This window comes from Lolium perenne, chromosome 5 (assembly GCF_019359855.2).
Source record: "Lolium perenne isolate Kyuss_39 chromosome 5, Kyuss_2.0, whole genome shotgun sequence".
Lineage (NCBI taxonomy): Eukaryota > Viridiplantae > Streptophyta > Magnoliopsida > Poales > Poaceae > Lolium > Lolium perenne.
Window position 1 is genome coordinate 258,313,380 of NC_067248.2, and position 18,228 is coordinate 258,331,607.

The 18,228-nt window shown below is 49.4% G+C and overlaps 1 protein-coding gene across 1 annotated transcript; it reads right to left on the reverse strand.

Moving 5' to 3' along the window:
• Positions 1–3,530: 3,530 nt before the first annotated feature.
• LOC139831828 (uncharacterized) lies at positions 3,531–6,134 on the reverse strand. Its single transcript, XM_071821175.1, has 3 exons — positions 5,021–6,134; positions 4,317–4,582; positions 3,531–3,917 (listed from the first exon to the last, which is right to left on the reverse strand). Exons 1-3 carry the CDS (start codon positions 6,132–6,134, stop codon positions 3,531–3,533), a joined length of 1,767 nt encoding a protein of 588 aa, XP_071677276.1.
• Positions 6,135–18,228: the final 12,094 nt, after the last annotated feature.

Genomic DNA, 18,228 nt, shown 5'->3' on the forward strand with positions numbered 1-18,228 from the left:
TGGCTAGTCCCTGGTCTTCTTCAATACCTTCTCCAAAATCTTCTCCTTCGGCTTCTCCCACGTTCGTATCTAACGTCGCGAAAAATAAAAGGGCAACATACAATCAACACATAACTCAAGAATCAAGTTTTAAAAGTATAAGGTAAAGCATGCAGGGGTGTATGTTGTATCAAAGTAAAAACATGCATTGGCCAAATTTATAGGAAAAAGGGTTGGGGGGGGGGGAATTAAATAACAACAAATTTTTAATGAACAACATTTCATGTGACACACCATTTTTACAAACGAACCAGAATTATTTCTTACAGGGACCCATATTATTTTTTTGAGATGGACAACATTAAAACAAGATCATCACAATTGGAATCAGTCAAAAATATTAATTCTATGATTTTAGGACTTTTGTGGAGTATGCAGAATACATAGAGCAAGTTTAATACACTAAAATTCGTATAAAAATCCTAAAAATATGAGGTCAGTGGCATGTGAAAGGTCTTGAAAATATCTTTCTAACTTCACTGGTTTCATTTGATTTCGAATTTTAGATCACAAGTTATAAGCAATTTGGTTCACAGGTTTTAAATTCAAAAACAGAAATGTTAACTTTATTTTCAAACTGGAAATGGGCGGGAAGGGGTTTTTGGGCCGTGCTGCGTGCGAAACGGGCCGGCCCAGGAGAATTTGCCACGTCGGCAGGAGGAAATAAAGAAGAAAATTAAAAGAAAAAGGGGGAGGCCCGCAGCGGGCCAGGCCTGCATGGCCACGCTGGCCTGCATGGCCCATGCAGCCGTGGGATGGAGATCGGATGGCCTAGGGCCATCGTCTCCATCTCGCGGTGCTGGGCACGCACAGGCGGCCGGCAGAGGCGGGGCAGGGATGGCCAGGCTTACCGGCGACGGCGGAGGCACGGTGGCGGGGTCGAGGCGGGTCGGGGTCGTCGCGGAACGGGGCGGGGTCGGCTTGGGCGGCGTCCTGCTCCTCCTCCCTGCTTCTTCCCGACGGCGACGCTCCCGCGGTGCTCCACGGGCAGGGCTTCGCGGCGACGTCCTCGGGCAGGTCTGGGGAGAAAAAGAAGGGCAGGGTGAGGTGCTGCTTGGCCAGGGGTGAGTGAAGAAAAAGGAGGGAGAGAGGGGTGTCGACGGCGGCGGCTCGGTGACCTTGGCGGTGATCGGGCGGGGCTCCGCCGTGCAGTAGCGAGCAGCAGCCCAGAGCAGCGCCCTGGGCGCTCTCTGGAGCATCTGTGGAGGTGGGGGAAGGGAGTGGGGAGTGTGTGAGGGTGGAGGAGGGGCGCGACACCCTTTTTATAGGCGAGGCAGGGCAACGGGCGGGCGTCAGGCGGTGGCGCCGGCCAACCAGCGCGCGAGGGCTGGCGTCATCGCGTGGGGCCGTGATGATGTCCGCGCGGTGGCGTCAGCATGCGGGGGAGTCGAGGCGGTCGCGCGGTTTCCGAGGCGCGAGGGAGGCGATCGAGGCGACGCCCTGTCGCGTCGTCTGCGTGCGTGCGCGCGTTCCAGAGTGGGGGCGTGGGCTAGGGTTTTGGGGCGAGCTGGGCTGCTCGGTTTTGGGCCAGAGAGGTAGCAATGTATGAAAAGTTTTTGTTGGCCCATATTTTTTTTAAAACTAGAAAATATGCAGGGTTTGAAAAGTGGGTTGTGACAGACCTTCCCCCCTTAAAAGAATCTCGTCCCGAGATTCCGGATCTAAGAGCTAAAGAGATATGGGAACTCGCTCCTAAGATAATCCTCCCGTTCCCAGGTGGCTTCCTCCTCAGAATGGTTACTCCATTGCACCTTGAAGAACTTGATCTTTCTTCTCCGAGTGACCCTTACGGCTTCTTCCAGGATTCGAAGTGGTTTCTCGCGGTATGTTAAATCCTGGTTTAGGTCGATAGAGCGGTGGTCGATGTTCTTGAAGACCTCGGGCTTGTCAGGTACTTGGAGGCATTTCCGGAGTTGGGAGACATGGAAGACATCGTGAAACTCAGACAGTTCTGCGGGTAGCTCCAGTTGATATGAGACTTCTCCGCGGCAACCAAGGACCTTGAAAGGACCAATGTACCTTGGTGCCAACTTGCCCTTGACATGGAAACGTTGCATTCCTTTGAGAGGGGTGACACGGAGGTACGCAAAGTCTCCGCTGTTGAATGTCACTTCTCGGCGTTTGGGGTCAGCGTAGCTCTTCTGGCGAGATTGAGCAGCCTTCAAGCGATCTTGGATGAGTTGTACTTGTTCCTCCGCTTCTCGAAGTATATCAGGCCCGAACACTTGACTTTCTCCAGTCTCGGGCCAATTGAGAGGGGTGCGACACTTGCGCCCATAGAGTGCTTCAAACGGTGCCATCTGGAGGCTGGCCTGGTAGCTGTTATTATAAGAGAACTCCGGAAAGGGGAGACAGTCTTCCCATTTTGTCCCATAGGCTAGAACACATGCGCGGAGAATATCCTCTAAAATCTGGTTTACTCTCTCAGTCTGTCCTCCGGTTTGTGGGTGGTAAGCTGTGCTGAAAGAGAGCCTGGTCCCTAAGGCCTCGTGTAACTTGCTCCAGAATCTAGAGGTGAACTGTGTGCCGCGATCGGATACAATTCTCTTGGGAACTCCATGGAGACTGACAATCCGAGAGATATAAAGGTCTGCCAAGAGATGTCCATTGAAAGTAGTCTTGACGGGAAGGAAATGAGCGACTTTAGTCAGTCGATCCACTATGACCCAAATAGAGTCATGTCCGCGGCTGGATCGGGGAAGTCCAGTGATGAAATCCATTCCTACTTCTTCCCACTTCCACACAGGGACCTCTAATGGCTGAAGCAAACCTGCCGGGCGTTGGTGTTCTGCCTTGATTCGCTGACATACGTCACACCTAGCGATGAAAAAGGCAATGTCGCGCTTCATCCCATGCCACCAGAAAATCTCCTTGAGATCCTGGTACATCTTTGATCCGCCAGGGTGAATGGAGTAAGGAGTATTATGAGCTTCCTCCAAAATCAGGTTCTTCAGTTCAGGGATAGTTGGTACACAAAGACGTCCATTGTACCACAAGATTCCTTCTCCGTCCACGGAAAATCCAGCCACTTCCTCTTTGTCCATACGGCGTTTGATACCTTCAATACTCTCATGACCTTTCTGAGCTTCCCTGATTTGATCCCGGAGGGTCGGCTTAACTTCCAATGTGGCTAGAAAACCATGGCTAACGAGTTCCAGGCCGAACTCTTCAAACTCTTGGTATAGCATAGGTTGTTCAACTTTGAGACGGGCATTCAGCGAACATGGTTCTCGACTAAGGGCGTCGGCGACTACATTCGCCTTCCCAGGGTGATAGTGAATACTCAGATCATAGTCCTTTATCAGCTCTATCCATCTCCTTTGTCGCATATTCAGCTCCCTCTGAGTGAATATATACTTGAGACTCTTGTGGTCGGTGTAAATGTCACACCGATTTCCGATGAGATAATGACGCCAAGTCTTGAGTGCATGGACTACGGCGGCTAATTCCAGATCATGGGTTGGGTAGTTCATTTCATGTGGCCGCAGCTGTCAGGAGAGGTAGGCAATAACCTTCCCTTCTTGCATCAGAATGCTACCAAGTCCGAGCTTGGAAGCGTCGCAATAAATTACAAAGTCCTTGGTGACATCAGGCATGGTGAGGATAGGGGCAGACACAAGACGCTTCTTGAGTTCTTGAAAGCTGGCTTCGCATTGTTCTGTCCATTCAAATTTCTTACCCTTCTTGAGCAACATGGTCATGGGCTTGGCGATACTTGAGAACCCTTCGACAAACTTGCGGTAGTAGCCTGCCAATCCGAGGAAGGATCTCACCTCGGTTGGGTTAGTTGGCGGCTTCCGATCCATGATAGACTTGATGAGAGAGGGGTCGATGGAGACTCCTCCAGCGGACAGGACATGGCCAAGAAATCCAACTTCCTTGAGACAAAACTGACATTTGCTGAATTTAGCATAGAGTTGGTGCTTTCTCAAGGTTCCCAAAACGAGTCTTAGATGCTCTTCATGTTCTTCTTCACTCTTGGAGTAGACTAAGATGTCATCGATAAATACTACGACGAACTTATCGAGATAATCCATGAAGACTTTGTTCATGAGATTCATGAAGTAGGCTGGAGCATTGGTTAAGCCGAAGGACATTACGGTGTACTCAAACAATCCGTAACGGGTGGTGAAGGCTGTTTTGGGGATATCCGACTCTCGTACTTTGAGCTGATGGTAACCAGTACGGAGGTCAATCTTGGAGAAAACTCGGGCTCCATTCATTTGATCAAACAAATCTTCGATCTTGGGAAGGGGATATTTATTTTTGATGGTCACCTCATTGAGTTTTTGGTAATCCACGCACAGGCGGATGGTACCGTCGCGCTTGTCCACAAATATCACGGGAGATCCCCATGGCGAGGCACTAGGTCGTATTAGACCTTTACTCAACATATCATCCAATTGTTTCTTGAGTTCAATCAGCTCTTGGGGGTTCATGCGGTAAGGCCTCTGTGCTATGGGTGCTGTTCCAGGGATAAGTTCGATGATGAACTCGATATCCCTGTCAGGGGGCATACCGGGCAACTCTTCTGGGAAAACATCTGGATACTCACAAACGATTGGGACAAGATCGATGGGGGTTCAGCGACACTTTGCTTCTGAGAAGGCTTTAGATGAAGGCATAGTGGCGGTGTATTTTATTTGGATCCCTTCACTATTGGTTAAGGTGATAGACTTATGGGCACAGTCAATGTGGCCTTGGTATTTAGTCATCCAATCCATTCCCAGAATTACTTCCAATCCTTGGGCTCCTAGGACGATGAGGTCGGCTTGGAAGGGGACACCTAAGATTTCTACCGGAACTTGTTTACAAGATAAGCGAGTTTTAGCGGTGGATCCAGGTATTTGAACTAACATGAGTCTATCCATTAGGGTGGGTGTCATCTTACTTTTCTTGACAAAGGGTTCGGTAACAAAGGAATGTGATGCACCGGAATCAAAAAGAACTTTGGCGGGGGTGGAGTGGACTAGGAACGTACCCAGCACAATATCAGGAGATTCTTCAGCTTCTTCGGCATTGGCATGATTCAGGTGTCCTCTAGCAGTATTAGCCTGCTTCTTAGGTGGGGGCTTCCTCCCGGTTGCAGCACGAGCTTGGCCTTGATTTGGTCTTGGTGCATTGGGGCGTTGAGCCGGGTTCATCTTGGTGGGGCATTCACGAGAGAAATGTCCAGGCTGTCCACAAGCGAAACATCCTTCTCCTTGAGGGCGAGCATTCGGGTTGTTGCAGGGGTTGTTGTTGAAGTTTCCTCCTCCAGAACGAGGCTGCACAGTCTGGCAGTTGGTGTTGTTGTTGGAGGGGCGATAAGCGGGGGTTGGTGCTCGCTGAGGCTGGGGCGCCGGCCTTGGTGGAGGCTGGCCGCGGAACCTAGCATTGCTGGGTCCACTCTGCTGCTGCTGCTGCATCTTGCGCTTGCGGGTCTCATAGGCTGCCTTGCGCTTTGACTCCACCATGATGGCGGCATCCACCAGAGATTCCAGATCAGGGTAAGGAACGGCCATGAGAATACTCTGAATCTCCTCATGAAGACCATTAAGGAAACGGTCCCTCTTCTTCTCATCAGTGTCTGTGTCCTGAGGTGCATATCTAGCCAAGGTGTTGAACTTGTCCAGGTAGTCGATCACACTACCATTGTTCTGCTTAAGGTTGAAGAACTCATCTCTCTTGATCTTGATTAAACCGGAAGGGATATGGGCTTTGCGGAACTTAGCAGTAAACTCCTCCCAAGTGATCACATGATCTTCAGCTTGCATTGCCTTGATATTCTCCCAGCAAGCTCTTGCAGGTCCGGCGAGAAAGTGAGTTGCAAGAACCACCTTCTCATTCTCGCCTACAGCCGCGACTTCCAAATTGTTCTCGATTGTACGGAGCCAATCGTCCGCATCAAGAGGGGCGGTGCACTTGGTGAATACTGGTGGATTAGTATTCTGGAAGTCCCTAAGCTTGGATCTTGGGCCGTCTTCACCATCACCTCCATTGTTGTTGTTTCCTGCGGCAAGCTGCGCAATATTCTGCAGAGCCGCAATGTTTGCTTGACTTTCAGCGCGGGCGGCCTGGCGGTCTTCCATAAGGATACGAAGGATTTGAGCCATGTTGGGTTCAGGTGGGGGTGGAGGGTCATTCTGGTGCGCTCTGGGGCGAGTGTCAACCATCTGATGAGATGAAGACATGAGACAAAAGGGAACAATTTTGATAGGCGAGTTCTTTCTAAGGGGGAGGGGTGTCATGATGCATAAAAACTTGTTGAAAAACTCGAAAGATAAAGAAAGCATGAAACCAAAAGCAACCATCATCATAACATAGTCATCACCAAAAGATCAAAGTTCACCACATCAAGGTCACCATAGGACCAACATCGTTCTACACGATTACATAAGGGACATCATACATAACTAGCGATGGTGCAAGCGCTCAAACTAGTCGTCGTCAAGGATGATGGTGTCATCCTTGGTCGGCGGCTCCTCAAACGGCGGCTCCTCGGGGTCTTCCTCCTCGGACGACTCGCGAGGGGTAGAGGGTGCTGGCTCTTCTGGCTCATCATTGATGAAGTTCTGGTCATCCTCATCTTCCTCGCTCGGGTTGTTCCAATCATAACCTTCTTCGTCCATATAGTCATCATCGTCACTAAGGAGGGCAGCATTCTCCTTACGAAGGTCCTCGCCATCATCCTCCAGCTCCTCTATCTTAGTTTCAGCCTCGCGGAGTGCCTTCTTAAGGTGTGCCACCTTCACCTTAAGCATGTACTTGGCCTCTCTTGCCCGAAGCTTGAGCTTCCGCTGGCGACGAGCTCTCCTCCTCATCTCCTCAAGGTCCGTCTTGGTCTCGTCCAGCTCATGCTTCAGCATCTCCTGTTCCATCCGGCTGATATCGAGACTGTTCTGGGTCTTGCCGAGGATGAACTCCATTTGGGCAGCGTGGCGTCCGAGGGGGCAGACGTACGGCACGATGGTGGGAAGGCCCTCCTCGTCACGCCGCCCAAAGTGAGCATAAGGGAGGTTATTCTCCTCGAGCTCGGCGCGGTGGTGGTAGGTGAGGCGTGCAAGAGCCGCCTGGAGCGCACGGATCAAACCGTCCTCCCACGTGCGCTCGAACAGCTGGATCTCGAACTCCGGGAGCTGCTTGACGTGGGAGCCCCGGATGGTGCAGACGATCATCCAGGACAAGTCCCCGTCATGAGGCTCCATCTGCCCGCCCTTCACCTCGGGGTGGAGGCGACCGACGGCGTGACATACGTCGATCAGGGCAGTCTCAAAGAGGAACAAGGGCTGCGACTCTCCCACCTGACGGCTCCGAGTGTACATAACTTCCTCCATCTACACAAAATTTTAGGGTTAATACTGGTAGTAATATGATAAGTGTGCAAAATTTTAAGGTACATAATATAAAACAATTAAGATTAATGCAAGTAGTTTATCTCTAAGGAGAAAATTTAGGGGAGAGACTAGGCATTCTTTCAGCTTAGAGTCATCTCGTTTTTGATATTGAAAAATAGTTTTGTCCTAACATTAACGTCCATGCTAACTAAGGCTTTCCCTAGAGTCAGGATGGCTCTGATACCAGCTCTGTGGCACCCCGGACCAACTGTCCGAAATACCCGTTATGCATTCACTCATGATCCCATGATCAGTGTAACATGAGCACATAACCGAACTGATAATCAGAGTTACAACATCCATTACATAGTACCGAAATAATAAATAGTCTTACAAATGGTCTCATGACCAAGTCTTACACAAATGGCCACATCGGGCTGAAGTCAAACATCCAAAAGCAGCGGATACAACCAACTTCGTCGGGCCCAAGTCATGCCTTAAACCCTACAGGCAGCTGACCGGAAAACGTCCTAAGTCGCATAGTCGTCCTGATAACCTCCATCATCTTCAAAATCCTCTTCATAGTCTGGCCAAGTAAATAGCCAGGGACAAAGCCGTGAGTACATTTTGAATTGTACTCGCAAACCATTTACAAAGTAACATATCAAGGAGAACAAGGTACCGAGGACTAACTAGGAGATCAAGAGGGAATGACCACTTATACAACAAGAATAAGTTATGGGGAAGAGAAGAAGTGTTTTGAGTGGAGTTAGCATCTCAACTTCATGGGTGAAGGAGATGAGAGATTATATCTAGGACATCACTACTAGACTCATTTTAGGAAGATCTTTCACGACATAAACACTTAGGAAGGGTAGGCCCAATTTTTATCAATTCCTCTCCGACCACCTCATTGTGGTCATCAACCATTTTTCCAGTACTCCAAGTACTCCAACACAAATCCCGTTTCTGCTCTTTGTCAAACATTTTCATAAACAAAACACATCAGGCTAAGCAACAGCCAATCCAACCGTCCATGACCGCGGACACGGCTATTCGAATAGATTTAACTCTGCAGAGTGTGCGCACTTTCCCCACAAGATCTGATAAATCCGCCAGGATCATCCCCGGGCCATCATACGAAAGTATGTGGGTATCAGATAACCAGTCGAAGCCTTTCGCCCATTCTAATTAGCAAGAGGTCCTACCCTATGGAGTATGTACCTCCCCGGCACCGTGACAGCGCACCTCCTTTTGAGCGTGGCTCCACCGCCAAGCCAGGAGACCCATTATACTATTGTCCCAACCTCGACAACCCGGACTCGGGGGTAACCGTACCCTTGTATAGTTATGCGGTGCCTCATGCTAAAGAGAACAAACGTCGAGCTAAGCCCCGTGCCCATGTTGGAGTAATGTGGTTGCGCTAGTTTGTTGTCATGGGTGAGTACTTAGGCGCCAAAGTTTTCGTAATATCCCAACCACTTTCCCATCCCCATCATTTTTACCAAATCCTTTCCTTTCTCAAATTCTCACTTGGGCTTAACGTTATACCCAAGGTTTTAATAAAAACTTTTACAACAAGGTAAAACCTTGAGGGTTTTCCCAACCTAAAGTTTATGTGTGAACTAAGATGTATAATAGCATAATGATTGCCATCATAACATGAGGGGGTGTCAAGGTCGTCCATACTCCAATTGAGCATGAATGGAGATGATCAAAAGGTAGAGCAATTTTAATGATATTATCCCAAGTGTTTACTAGAATTAGGGTGTCAAAAGGTGGTGAAACGTGATTCACATACTTAGAGTAAGTACGCAAAATATCGAGAGGGGACATTACACACTTGGTGGCAAGTATGTAAAAGAATCAAATTAAGCAAACCCAAGGAGACGCAATAAATCAAGAGACCAAGGATGGCAAGATCTCAATCAATAACATAGAGAACAAGGGATCAAAGTAAATGGCTTGCCTTGGCTGGCTAGTCCCTGGTCTTCTTCAATACCTTCTCCAAAATCTTCTCCTTCGGCTTCTCCCACGTTCGTATCTAACGTCGCGAAAAATAAAAGGGCAACATACAATCAACACATAACTCAAGAATCAAGTTTTAAAAGTATAAGGTAAAGCATGCAGGGGTGTATGTTGTATCAAAGTAAAAACATGCATTGGCCAAATTTATAGGAAAAAGGGTTGGGGGGGGGGAATTAAATAACAACAAATTTTTAATGAACAACATTTCATGTGACACACTATTTTTACAAACGAACCAGAATTATTTCTTACAGGGACCCATATTATTTTTCTGAGATGGACAACATTAAAACAAGATCATCACAATTGGAATCAGTCAAAAATATTAATTCTATGATTTTAGGACTTTTGTGGAGTATGCAGAATACATAGAGCAAGTTTAATACACTAAAATTCGTACAAAAATCCTAAAAATATGAGGTCAGTGGCATGTGAAAGGTCTTGAAAATATCTTTCTAACGTCACTGGTTTCATTTGATTTCGAATTTTAGATCACAAGTTATAAGCAATTTAGTTCACAGGTTTTAAATTCAAAAACAGAAATGTTAAATTTATTTTCAAACTGGAAATGGGCGGGAAGGGGTTTTTGGGCCGTGCTGCGTGCGAAACGGGCCGGCCCAGGAGAATTTGCCACGCGGGCAGGAGGAAATAAAGAAGAAAATTAAAAGAAAAAGGGGGAGGCCCGCAGCGGGCCAGGCCTGCATGGCCACGCTGGCCTGCATGGCCCATGCAGCCGTGGGATGGAGATCGGATGGCCTAGGGCCATCGTCTCCATCTCGCGGTGCTGGGCACGCACAGGCGGGCGGCAGAGGCGGGGCAGGGACGGCCAGGCTTACCGGCGACGGCGGAGGCACGGTGGCGGGGTCGAGGCGGGTCGGGGTCATCGCGGAACGGGGCGGGGTCGGCTTGGGCGGCGTCCTGCTCCTCCTCCCTGCTTCTTCCCGACGGCGACGCTCCCGCGGTGCTCCACGGGCAGGGCTTCGCGGCGGCGTCCTCGGGCAGGTCTGGGGAGAAAAAGAAGGGCAGGGTGAGGTGCTGCTTGGCCAGGGGTGAGTGAAGAAAAAGGAGGGAGAGAGGGGTGTCGACGGCGGCGGCTCGGCGACCTTGGCGGTGATCGGGCGGGGCTCCGCCGTGCGATGTGCGAGCAGCAGCCAGAGCACCGCCACAGGGCGCTCTCGGAGCGTCTGTGGAGGTGGGGGAAGGGAGTGGTGAGTGTGTGAGGGTGGAGGAGGGGCGCGACACCCTTTTTATAGGCGAGGCAGGGCAACGGGCGGGCGTCAGGCGGTGGCGCCGGCCAACCAGCGCGCGAGGGCTGGCGTCATCACGTGGGGCCGCGATGACGTCCGCGCGGTGGCGTCAGCATGCGGGGGAGTCGAGGCGGTCGCGCGGTTTCCGAGGCACGAGGGAGGCGATCGAGGCGACGCCCTGTCGCGTCGTCTGCGTGCGTGCGCGCGTTCCAGAGTGGGGGCGTGGGCTAGGGTTTTGGGGCGAGCTGGGCTGCTCGGTTTTGGGCCAGAGAGGGGGTGAAGAGAGGGGAGAGGACTCCAGGGGTCCAGGAGAGGGGTGGGTGCGGGCCAGATGAGTTGGGCTAGGGTGGTGGTGCAAGGGCACCAAGTTTGAGAGGGAAAAAGAATAAAGGAAGAAGGGGGGGTAGTGTACCCCTAGGGTTTGGCAAAAAACAGAGGTGGAGGGGAGAGGGGAGTACAAAGTGAGGGTGTCACTTGTCCGGCCATAAGAGAGAAAAGAGAGAGAAAAGTTGCAAAGAAAAGAGAGGGGGAAGTGTCCCTCCTTCCTCGGGTTTGCTCTAAAAGAGAGAAAAAGAGAGGGGTATGGTGAGTGAAGAGGAAAAAGTGGCATGCCAAGGCATGTACACTTGTGTGCTCCAATATGAGGTGAAGAAGGAAAAACTTATAAGCTGTCACACTAGTGGTGCAAAGAAAGAAAATTCCCTCATTTAATTTTGGTACAAAAATTTGATACTAAGGGTTTTAGTGTGAGAAGTGAATCATGAACACATACTTCCAACATATTTTAAGCAACACAACATGCTATGCAACACTAGGTAGCAATGTATGAAAAGTTTTTGTTGGCCCATATTTTTTTTAAAACTAGAAAATATGCAGGGTTTGAAAAGTGGGTTGTGACAGACCTTCCCCCCTTAAAAGAATCTCGTCCCGAGATTCCGGATCTAAGAGCTGAAGAGATATGGGAACTCGCTCCTAAGATAATCCTCCCGTTCCCAGGTGGCTTCCTCCTCAGAATGGTTACTCCATTGCACCTTGAAGAACTTGATCTTTCTTCTCCGAGTGACCCTTACGGCTTCTTCCAGGATTCGAAGTGGTTTCTCGCGGTATGTTAAATCCTGGTTTAGGTCGATAGAGCGGTGGTCGATGTTCTTGAAGACCTCGGGCTTGTCAGGTACTTGGAGGCATTTCCGGAGTTGGGAGACATGGAAGACATCATGAAACTCAGACAGTTCTGCGGGTAGCTCCAGTTGATATGAGACTTCTCCGCGGCGACCAAGGACCTTGAAAGGACCAATGTACCTTGGTGCCAACTTGCCCTTGACATGGAAACGTTGCATTCCTTTGAGAGGGGTGACACGGAGGTACGCAAAGTCTCCGCTGTTGAATGTCACTTCTCGGCGTTTGGGGTCAGCGTAGCTCTTCTGGCGAGATTGAGCAGCCTTCAAGCGATCTCGGATGAGTTGGACTTGTTCCTCCGCTTCTCGAAGTATATCAGGCCCGAACACTTGACTTTCTCCAGTCTCGGACCAATTGAGAGGGGTGCGACACTTGCGCCCATAGAGTGCTTCAAACGGTGCCATCTGGAGGCTGGCCTGGTAGCTGTTATTATAAGAGAACTCCGCAAAGGGGAGACAGTCTTCCCATTTTGTCCCATAGGCTAGAACACATGCGCGGAGCATATCCTCTAAAATCTGGTTTACTCTCTCAGTCTATCCTCCGGTTTGTGGGTGGTAAGCTGTGCTGAAAGAGAGCCTGGTCCCTAAGGCCTCGTGTAACTTGCTCCAGAATCTAGAGGTGAACTGTGTGCCGCGATCGGATACAATTCTCTTGGGAACTCCATGGAGACTGACAATCCGAGAGATATAAAGGTCTGCCAAGCGATGTCCATTGAAAGTAGTCTTGACGGGAAGGAAATGAGCGACTTTAGTCAGTCGATCCACTATGACCCAAATAGAGTCGTGTCCGCGGCTGGATCGGGGAAGTCCAGTGATGAAATCCATTCCTACTTCTTCCCACTTCCACACAGGGACCTTTAATGGCTGAAGCAAACCTGCCGGGCGTTGGTGTTCTGCCTTGATTCGCTGACATACGTCACACCTAGCGATGAAAAAGGCAATGTCGCGCTTCATCCCATGCCACCAGAAAATCTCCTTGAGATCCTGGTACATCTTTGATCCGCCAGGGTGAATGGAGTAAGGAGTATTATGAGCTTCCTCCAAAATCAGGTTCTTCAGTTCAGGGATAGTTGGTACACAAAGACGTCCATTGTACCACAAGATTCCTTCTCCGTCCACGGAAAATCCAGCCACTTCCTCTTTGTCCATACGGCGTTTGATACCTTCAATACTCTCATGACCTTTCTGAGCTTCCCTGATTTGATCCCGGAGGGTCGGCTTAACTTCCAATGTGGCTAGAAAACCATGGCTAACGAGTTCCAGGCCGAACTCTTCAAACTCTTGGTATAGCATAGGTTGTTCAACTTTGAGACGGGCATTCAGCGAACATGGTTCTCGACTAAGGGCGTCGGCGACTACATTCGCCTTCCCAGGGTGATAGTGAATACTCAGATCATAGTCCTTTGTCAGCTCTATCCATCTCCTTTGTCGCATATTCAGCTCCCTCTGAGTGAATATATACTTGAGACTCTTGTGGTCGGTGTAAATGTCACACCGATTTCCGATGAGATAATGACGCCAAGTCTTGAGTGCATGGACTACGGCGGCTAATTCCAGATCATGGGTTGGGTAGTTCATTTCATGTGGCCGCAGCTGTCGGGAGAGGTAGGCAATAACCTTCCCTTCTTGCATCAGAACGCTACCAAGTCCGAGCTTGGAAGCGTCGCAATAAATTACAAAGTCCTTGGTGACATTAGGCATGGTGAGGATAGGGGCAGACACAAGACGCTTCTTGAGTTCTTGAAAGCTGGCTTCGCATTGTTCTGTCCATTCAAATTTCTTACCCTTCTTGAGCAACATGGTCATGGGCTTGGCGATACTTGAGAACCCTTCGACAAACTTGCGGTAGTAGCTTGCCAATCCGAGGAAGGATCTCACCTCGGTTGGGTTAGTTGGCGGCTTCCGATCCATGATAGACTTGATGAGAGAGGGGTCGACGGAGACTCCTCCAGTGGACAGGACATGGCCAAGAAATCCAACTTCCTTGAGACAAAACTGACATTTGCTGAATTTAGCATAGAGTTGGTGCTTTCTCAAGGTTCCCAAAACGAGTCTTAGATGCTCTTCATGTTCTTCTTCACTCTTGGAGTAGACTAAGATGTCATCGATAAATACTACGACGAACTTATCGAGATAATCCATGAAGACTTTGTTCATGAGATTCATGAAGTAGGCTGGAGCATTGGTTAAGCCGAAGGACATTACGGTGTACTCAAACAATCCGTAACGGGTGGTGAAGGCTGTTTTGGGGATATCCGACTCTCGTACTTTGAGCTGATGGTAACCAGTACGGAGGTCAATCTTGGAGAAAACTCGGGCTCCATTCATTTGATCAAACAAATCTTCGATCTTGGGAAGGGGATATTTATTTTTGATGGTCACCTCATTGAGTTTTTGGTAATCCACGCACAGGCAGATGGTACCGTCGCGCTTGTCCACAAATATCACGGGAGATCCCCATGGCGAGGCACTAGGTCGTATTAGACCTTTACTCAACATATCATCCAATTGTTTCTTGAGTTCAATCAGCTCTTGGGGGTTCATGCGGTAAGGCCTCTGTGCTATGGGTGCTGTTCCAGGGACAAGTTCGATGATGAACTCGATATCCCTGTCAGGGGGCATACCGGGCAACTCTTCTGGGAAAACATCTGGATACTCACAAACGATTGGGACAAGATCGATGGGGGTTCCAGCGACACTTTGCTTACAGAAGGCTTTAGATGAAGGCATAGTGGCGGTGTATTTTATTTGGATCCCTTCACTATTGGTTAAGGTGATAGACTTATGGGCACAGTCAATGTGGCCTTGGTATTTAGTCATCCAATCCATTCCCAGAATTACTTCCAATCCTTGGGCTCCTAGGACGATGAGGTCGGCTTGGAAGGGGACACCTAAGATTTCTACCGGAACTTGTTTACAAGATAAGCGAGTTTTAGCGGTGGATCCAGGTATTTGAACTAACATGAGTCTATCCATTAGGGTGGGTGTCATCTTACTTTTCTTGACAAAGGGTTCGGTAACAAAGGAATGTGATGCACCGGAATCAAAAAGAACTTTGGCGGGGGTGGAGTGGACTAGGAACGTACCCAGCACAATATCAGGAGATTCTTCAGCTTCTTCGGCATTGGCATGATTCAGGTGTCCTCTAGCAGTATTAGCCTGCTTCTTAGGTGGGGGCTTCCTCCCGGTTGCAGCACGAGCTTGGCCTTGATTTGGTCTTGGTGCATTGGGGCGTTGAGCCGGGTTCATCTTGGTGGGGCATTCACGAGAGAAATGTCCAGGCTATCCACAAGCGAAACATCCTTCTCCTTGAGGGCGAGCATTCGGGTTGTTGCGGGGGTTGTTGTTGAAGTTTCCTCCTCCAGAACGAGGCTGCACAGTCTGGCGGTTGGTGTTGTTGTTGGAGGGGCGATAAGCGGGGGTTGGTGCTCGCTGAGGCTGGGGCGCCGGCCTTGGTGGAGGCTGGCCGCGGAACCTAGCATTGCTGGGTCCACTCTGCTGCTGCTGCTGCATCTTGCACTTGCAGGTCTCATAGGCTGCCTTGCGCTTTGACTCCACCATGATGGCGGCATTCACCAGAGATTCCAGATCAGGGTAAGGAACGGCCACGAGAATACTCTGAATCTCCTCATGAAGACCATTAAGGAAACGGTCCCTCTTCTTCTCATCAGTGTCTGTGTCCTGAGGTGCATATCTAGCCAAGGTGTTGAACTTGTCCAGGTAGTCGATCACACTACCATTGTTCTGCTTAAGGTTGAAGAACTCATCTCTCTTGATCTTGATTAAACCGGAAGGGATATGGGCTTTGCGGAACTTAGCAGTAAACTCCTCCCAAGTGATCACATGATCTTCAGCTTGCATTGCCTTGATATTCTCCCACCAAGCTCTTGCAGGTCCGGCGAGAAAGTGAGTTGCAAGAACCACCTTCTCATTCTCGCCTACAGCCGCGACTTCCAAATTGTTCTCGATTGTACGGAGCCAATCGTCCGCATCAAGAGGGGCGGTGCACTTGGTGAATACTGGTGGATTAGTATTCTGGAAGTCCCTAAGCTTGGATCTTGGGCCGTCTTCACCATCACCTCCATTGTTGTTGTTTCCTGCGGCAAGCTGCGCAATATTCTGCAGAGCCGCAATGTTTGCTTGACTTTCAGCGCGGGCGGCCTGGCGGTCTTCCATAAGGATACGAAGGATTTGAGCCATGTTGGGTTCAGGTGGGGGTGGAGGGTCATTCTGGTGCGCTCTGGGGCGAGTGTCAACCATCTGATGAGATGAAGACATGAGACAAAAGGGAACAATTTTGATAGGCGAGTTCTTTCTAAGGGGGAGGGGTGTCATGATGCATAAAAACTTGTTGAAAAACTCGAAAGATAAAGAAAGCATGAAACCAAAAGCAACCATCATCATAACATAGTCATCACCAAAAGATCAAAGTTCACCACATCAAGGTCACCATAGGACCAACATCGTTCTACACGATTACATAAGGGACATCATACATAACTAGCGATGGTGCAAGCGCTCAAACTAGTCGTCGTCAAGGATGATGGTGTCATCCTTGGTCGGCGGCTCCTCAAACGGCGGCTCCTCGGGGTCTTCCTCCTCGGACGACTCGCGAGGGGTAGAGGGTGCTGGCTCTTCTGGCTCATCATTGATGAAGTTCTGGTCATCCTCATCTTCCTCGCTCGGGTTGTTCCAATCATAACCTTCTTCGTCCATATAGTCATCATCGTCACTAAGGAGGGCAGCATTCTCCTTACGAAGGTCCTCGCCATCATCCTCCAGCTCCTCTATCTTAGTTTCAGCCTCGCGGAGTGCCTTCTTAAGGTGTGCCACCTTCACCTTAAGCATGTACTTGGCCTCTCTTGCCCGAAGCTTGAGCTTCCGCTGGCGACGAGCTCTCCTCCTCATCTCCTCAAGGTCCGTCTTGGTCTCGTCCAGCTCATGCTTCAGCATCTCCTGTTCCATCCGGCTGATATCGAGACTGTTCTGGGTCTTGCCGAGGATGAACTCCATTTGGGCAGCGTGGCGTCCGAGGGGGCAGACGTACGGCACGATGGTGGGAAGGCCCTCCTCGTCACGCCGCCCAAAGTGAGCATAAGGGAGGTTCTTCTCCTCGAGCTCGGCGCGGTGGTGGTAGGTGAGGCGTGCAAGAGCCACCTGGAGCGCATGGATCAAACCGTCCTCCCACGTGCGCTCGAACAGCTGGATCTCGAACTCCGGGAGCTGCTTGACGTGGGAGCCCCGGATGGTGCAGACGATCATCCAGGACAAGTCCCCGTCATGAGGCTCCATCTTCCCGCCCTTCACCTCGGGGCGGAGGTGACCGACGGCGTGACATACATCGATCAGGGCAGTCTCAAAGAGGAACAAGGGCTGCGACTCTCCCACCTGACGGCTCCGAGTGTACATAACTTCCTCCATCTACACAAAATTTTAGGGTTAATACTGGTAGTAATATGATAAGTGTGCAAAATTTTAAGGTACATAATATAAAACAATTAAGATTAATGCAAGTAGTTTATCTCTAAGGAGAAAAATTTAGGGGAGAGACTAGGCATTCTTTCAGCTTAGAGTCATCTCGTTTTTGATATTGAAAAATAGTTTTGTCCTAACATTAACGTCCATGCTAACTAAGGCTTTCCCTAGAGTCAGGATGGCTCTGATACCAGCTCTGTGGCACCCCGGACCAACTGTCCGAAATACCCGTTATGCATTCACTCATGATCTCATGATCAGTGTAACATGAGGACATAACCGAACTGATAATCAGAGTTACAACATCCATTACATAGTACCGAAATAATAAATAGTCTTACAAACGGTCTCATGACCAAGTCTTACACAAATGGCCACATCGGGCTGAATTCAAACATCCAAAAGCAGTGGATACAACCAACTTCGTCGGGCCCAAGTCATGCCTTAAACCCTACATGCAGCTGACCGGAAAACGTCCTAAGTCGCATAGTCATCCTGATAACCTCCATCATCTTCAAAATCCTCTTCATAGTCTGGCCAAGTAAATAGCCAGGGACAAAGCCGTGAGTACATTTTGAATTGTACTCGCAAACCATTTACAAAGTAACATATCAAGGAGAACAAGGTACCGAGGACTAACTAGGAGATCAAGAGGGAATGACCACTTATACAACAAGAATAAGTTATGGGGAAGAGAAGAAGTGTTTTGAGTGGAGTTAGCATCTCAACTTCATGGGTGAAGGAGATGAGAGATTATATCTAGGACATCACTACTAGACTCATTTTAGGAAGATCTTTCACGACATAAACACTTAGGAAGGGTAGGCCCAATTTTTATCAATTCCTCTCCGACCACCTCATTGTGGTCATCAACCATTTTTCCAGTACTCCAAGTACTCCAACACAAATCCCGTTTCTGCTCTTTGTCAAACATTTTCATAAACAAAA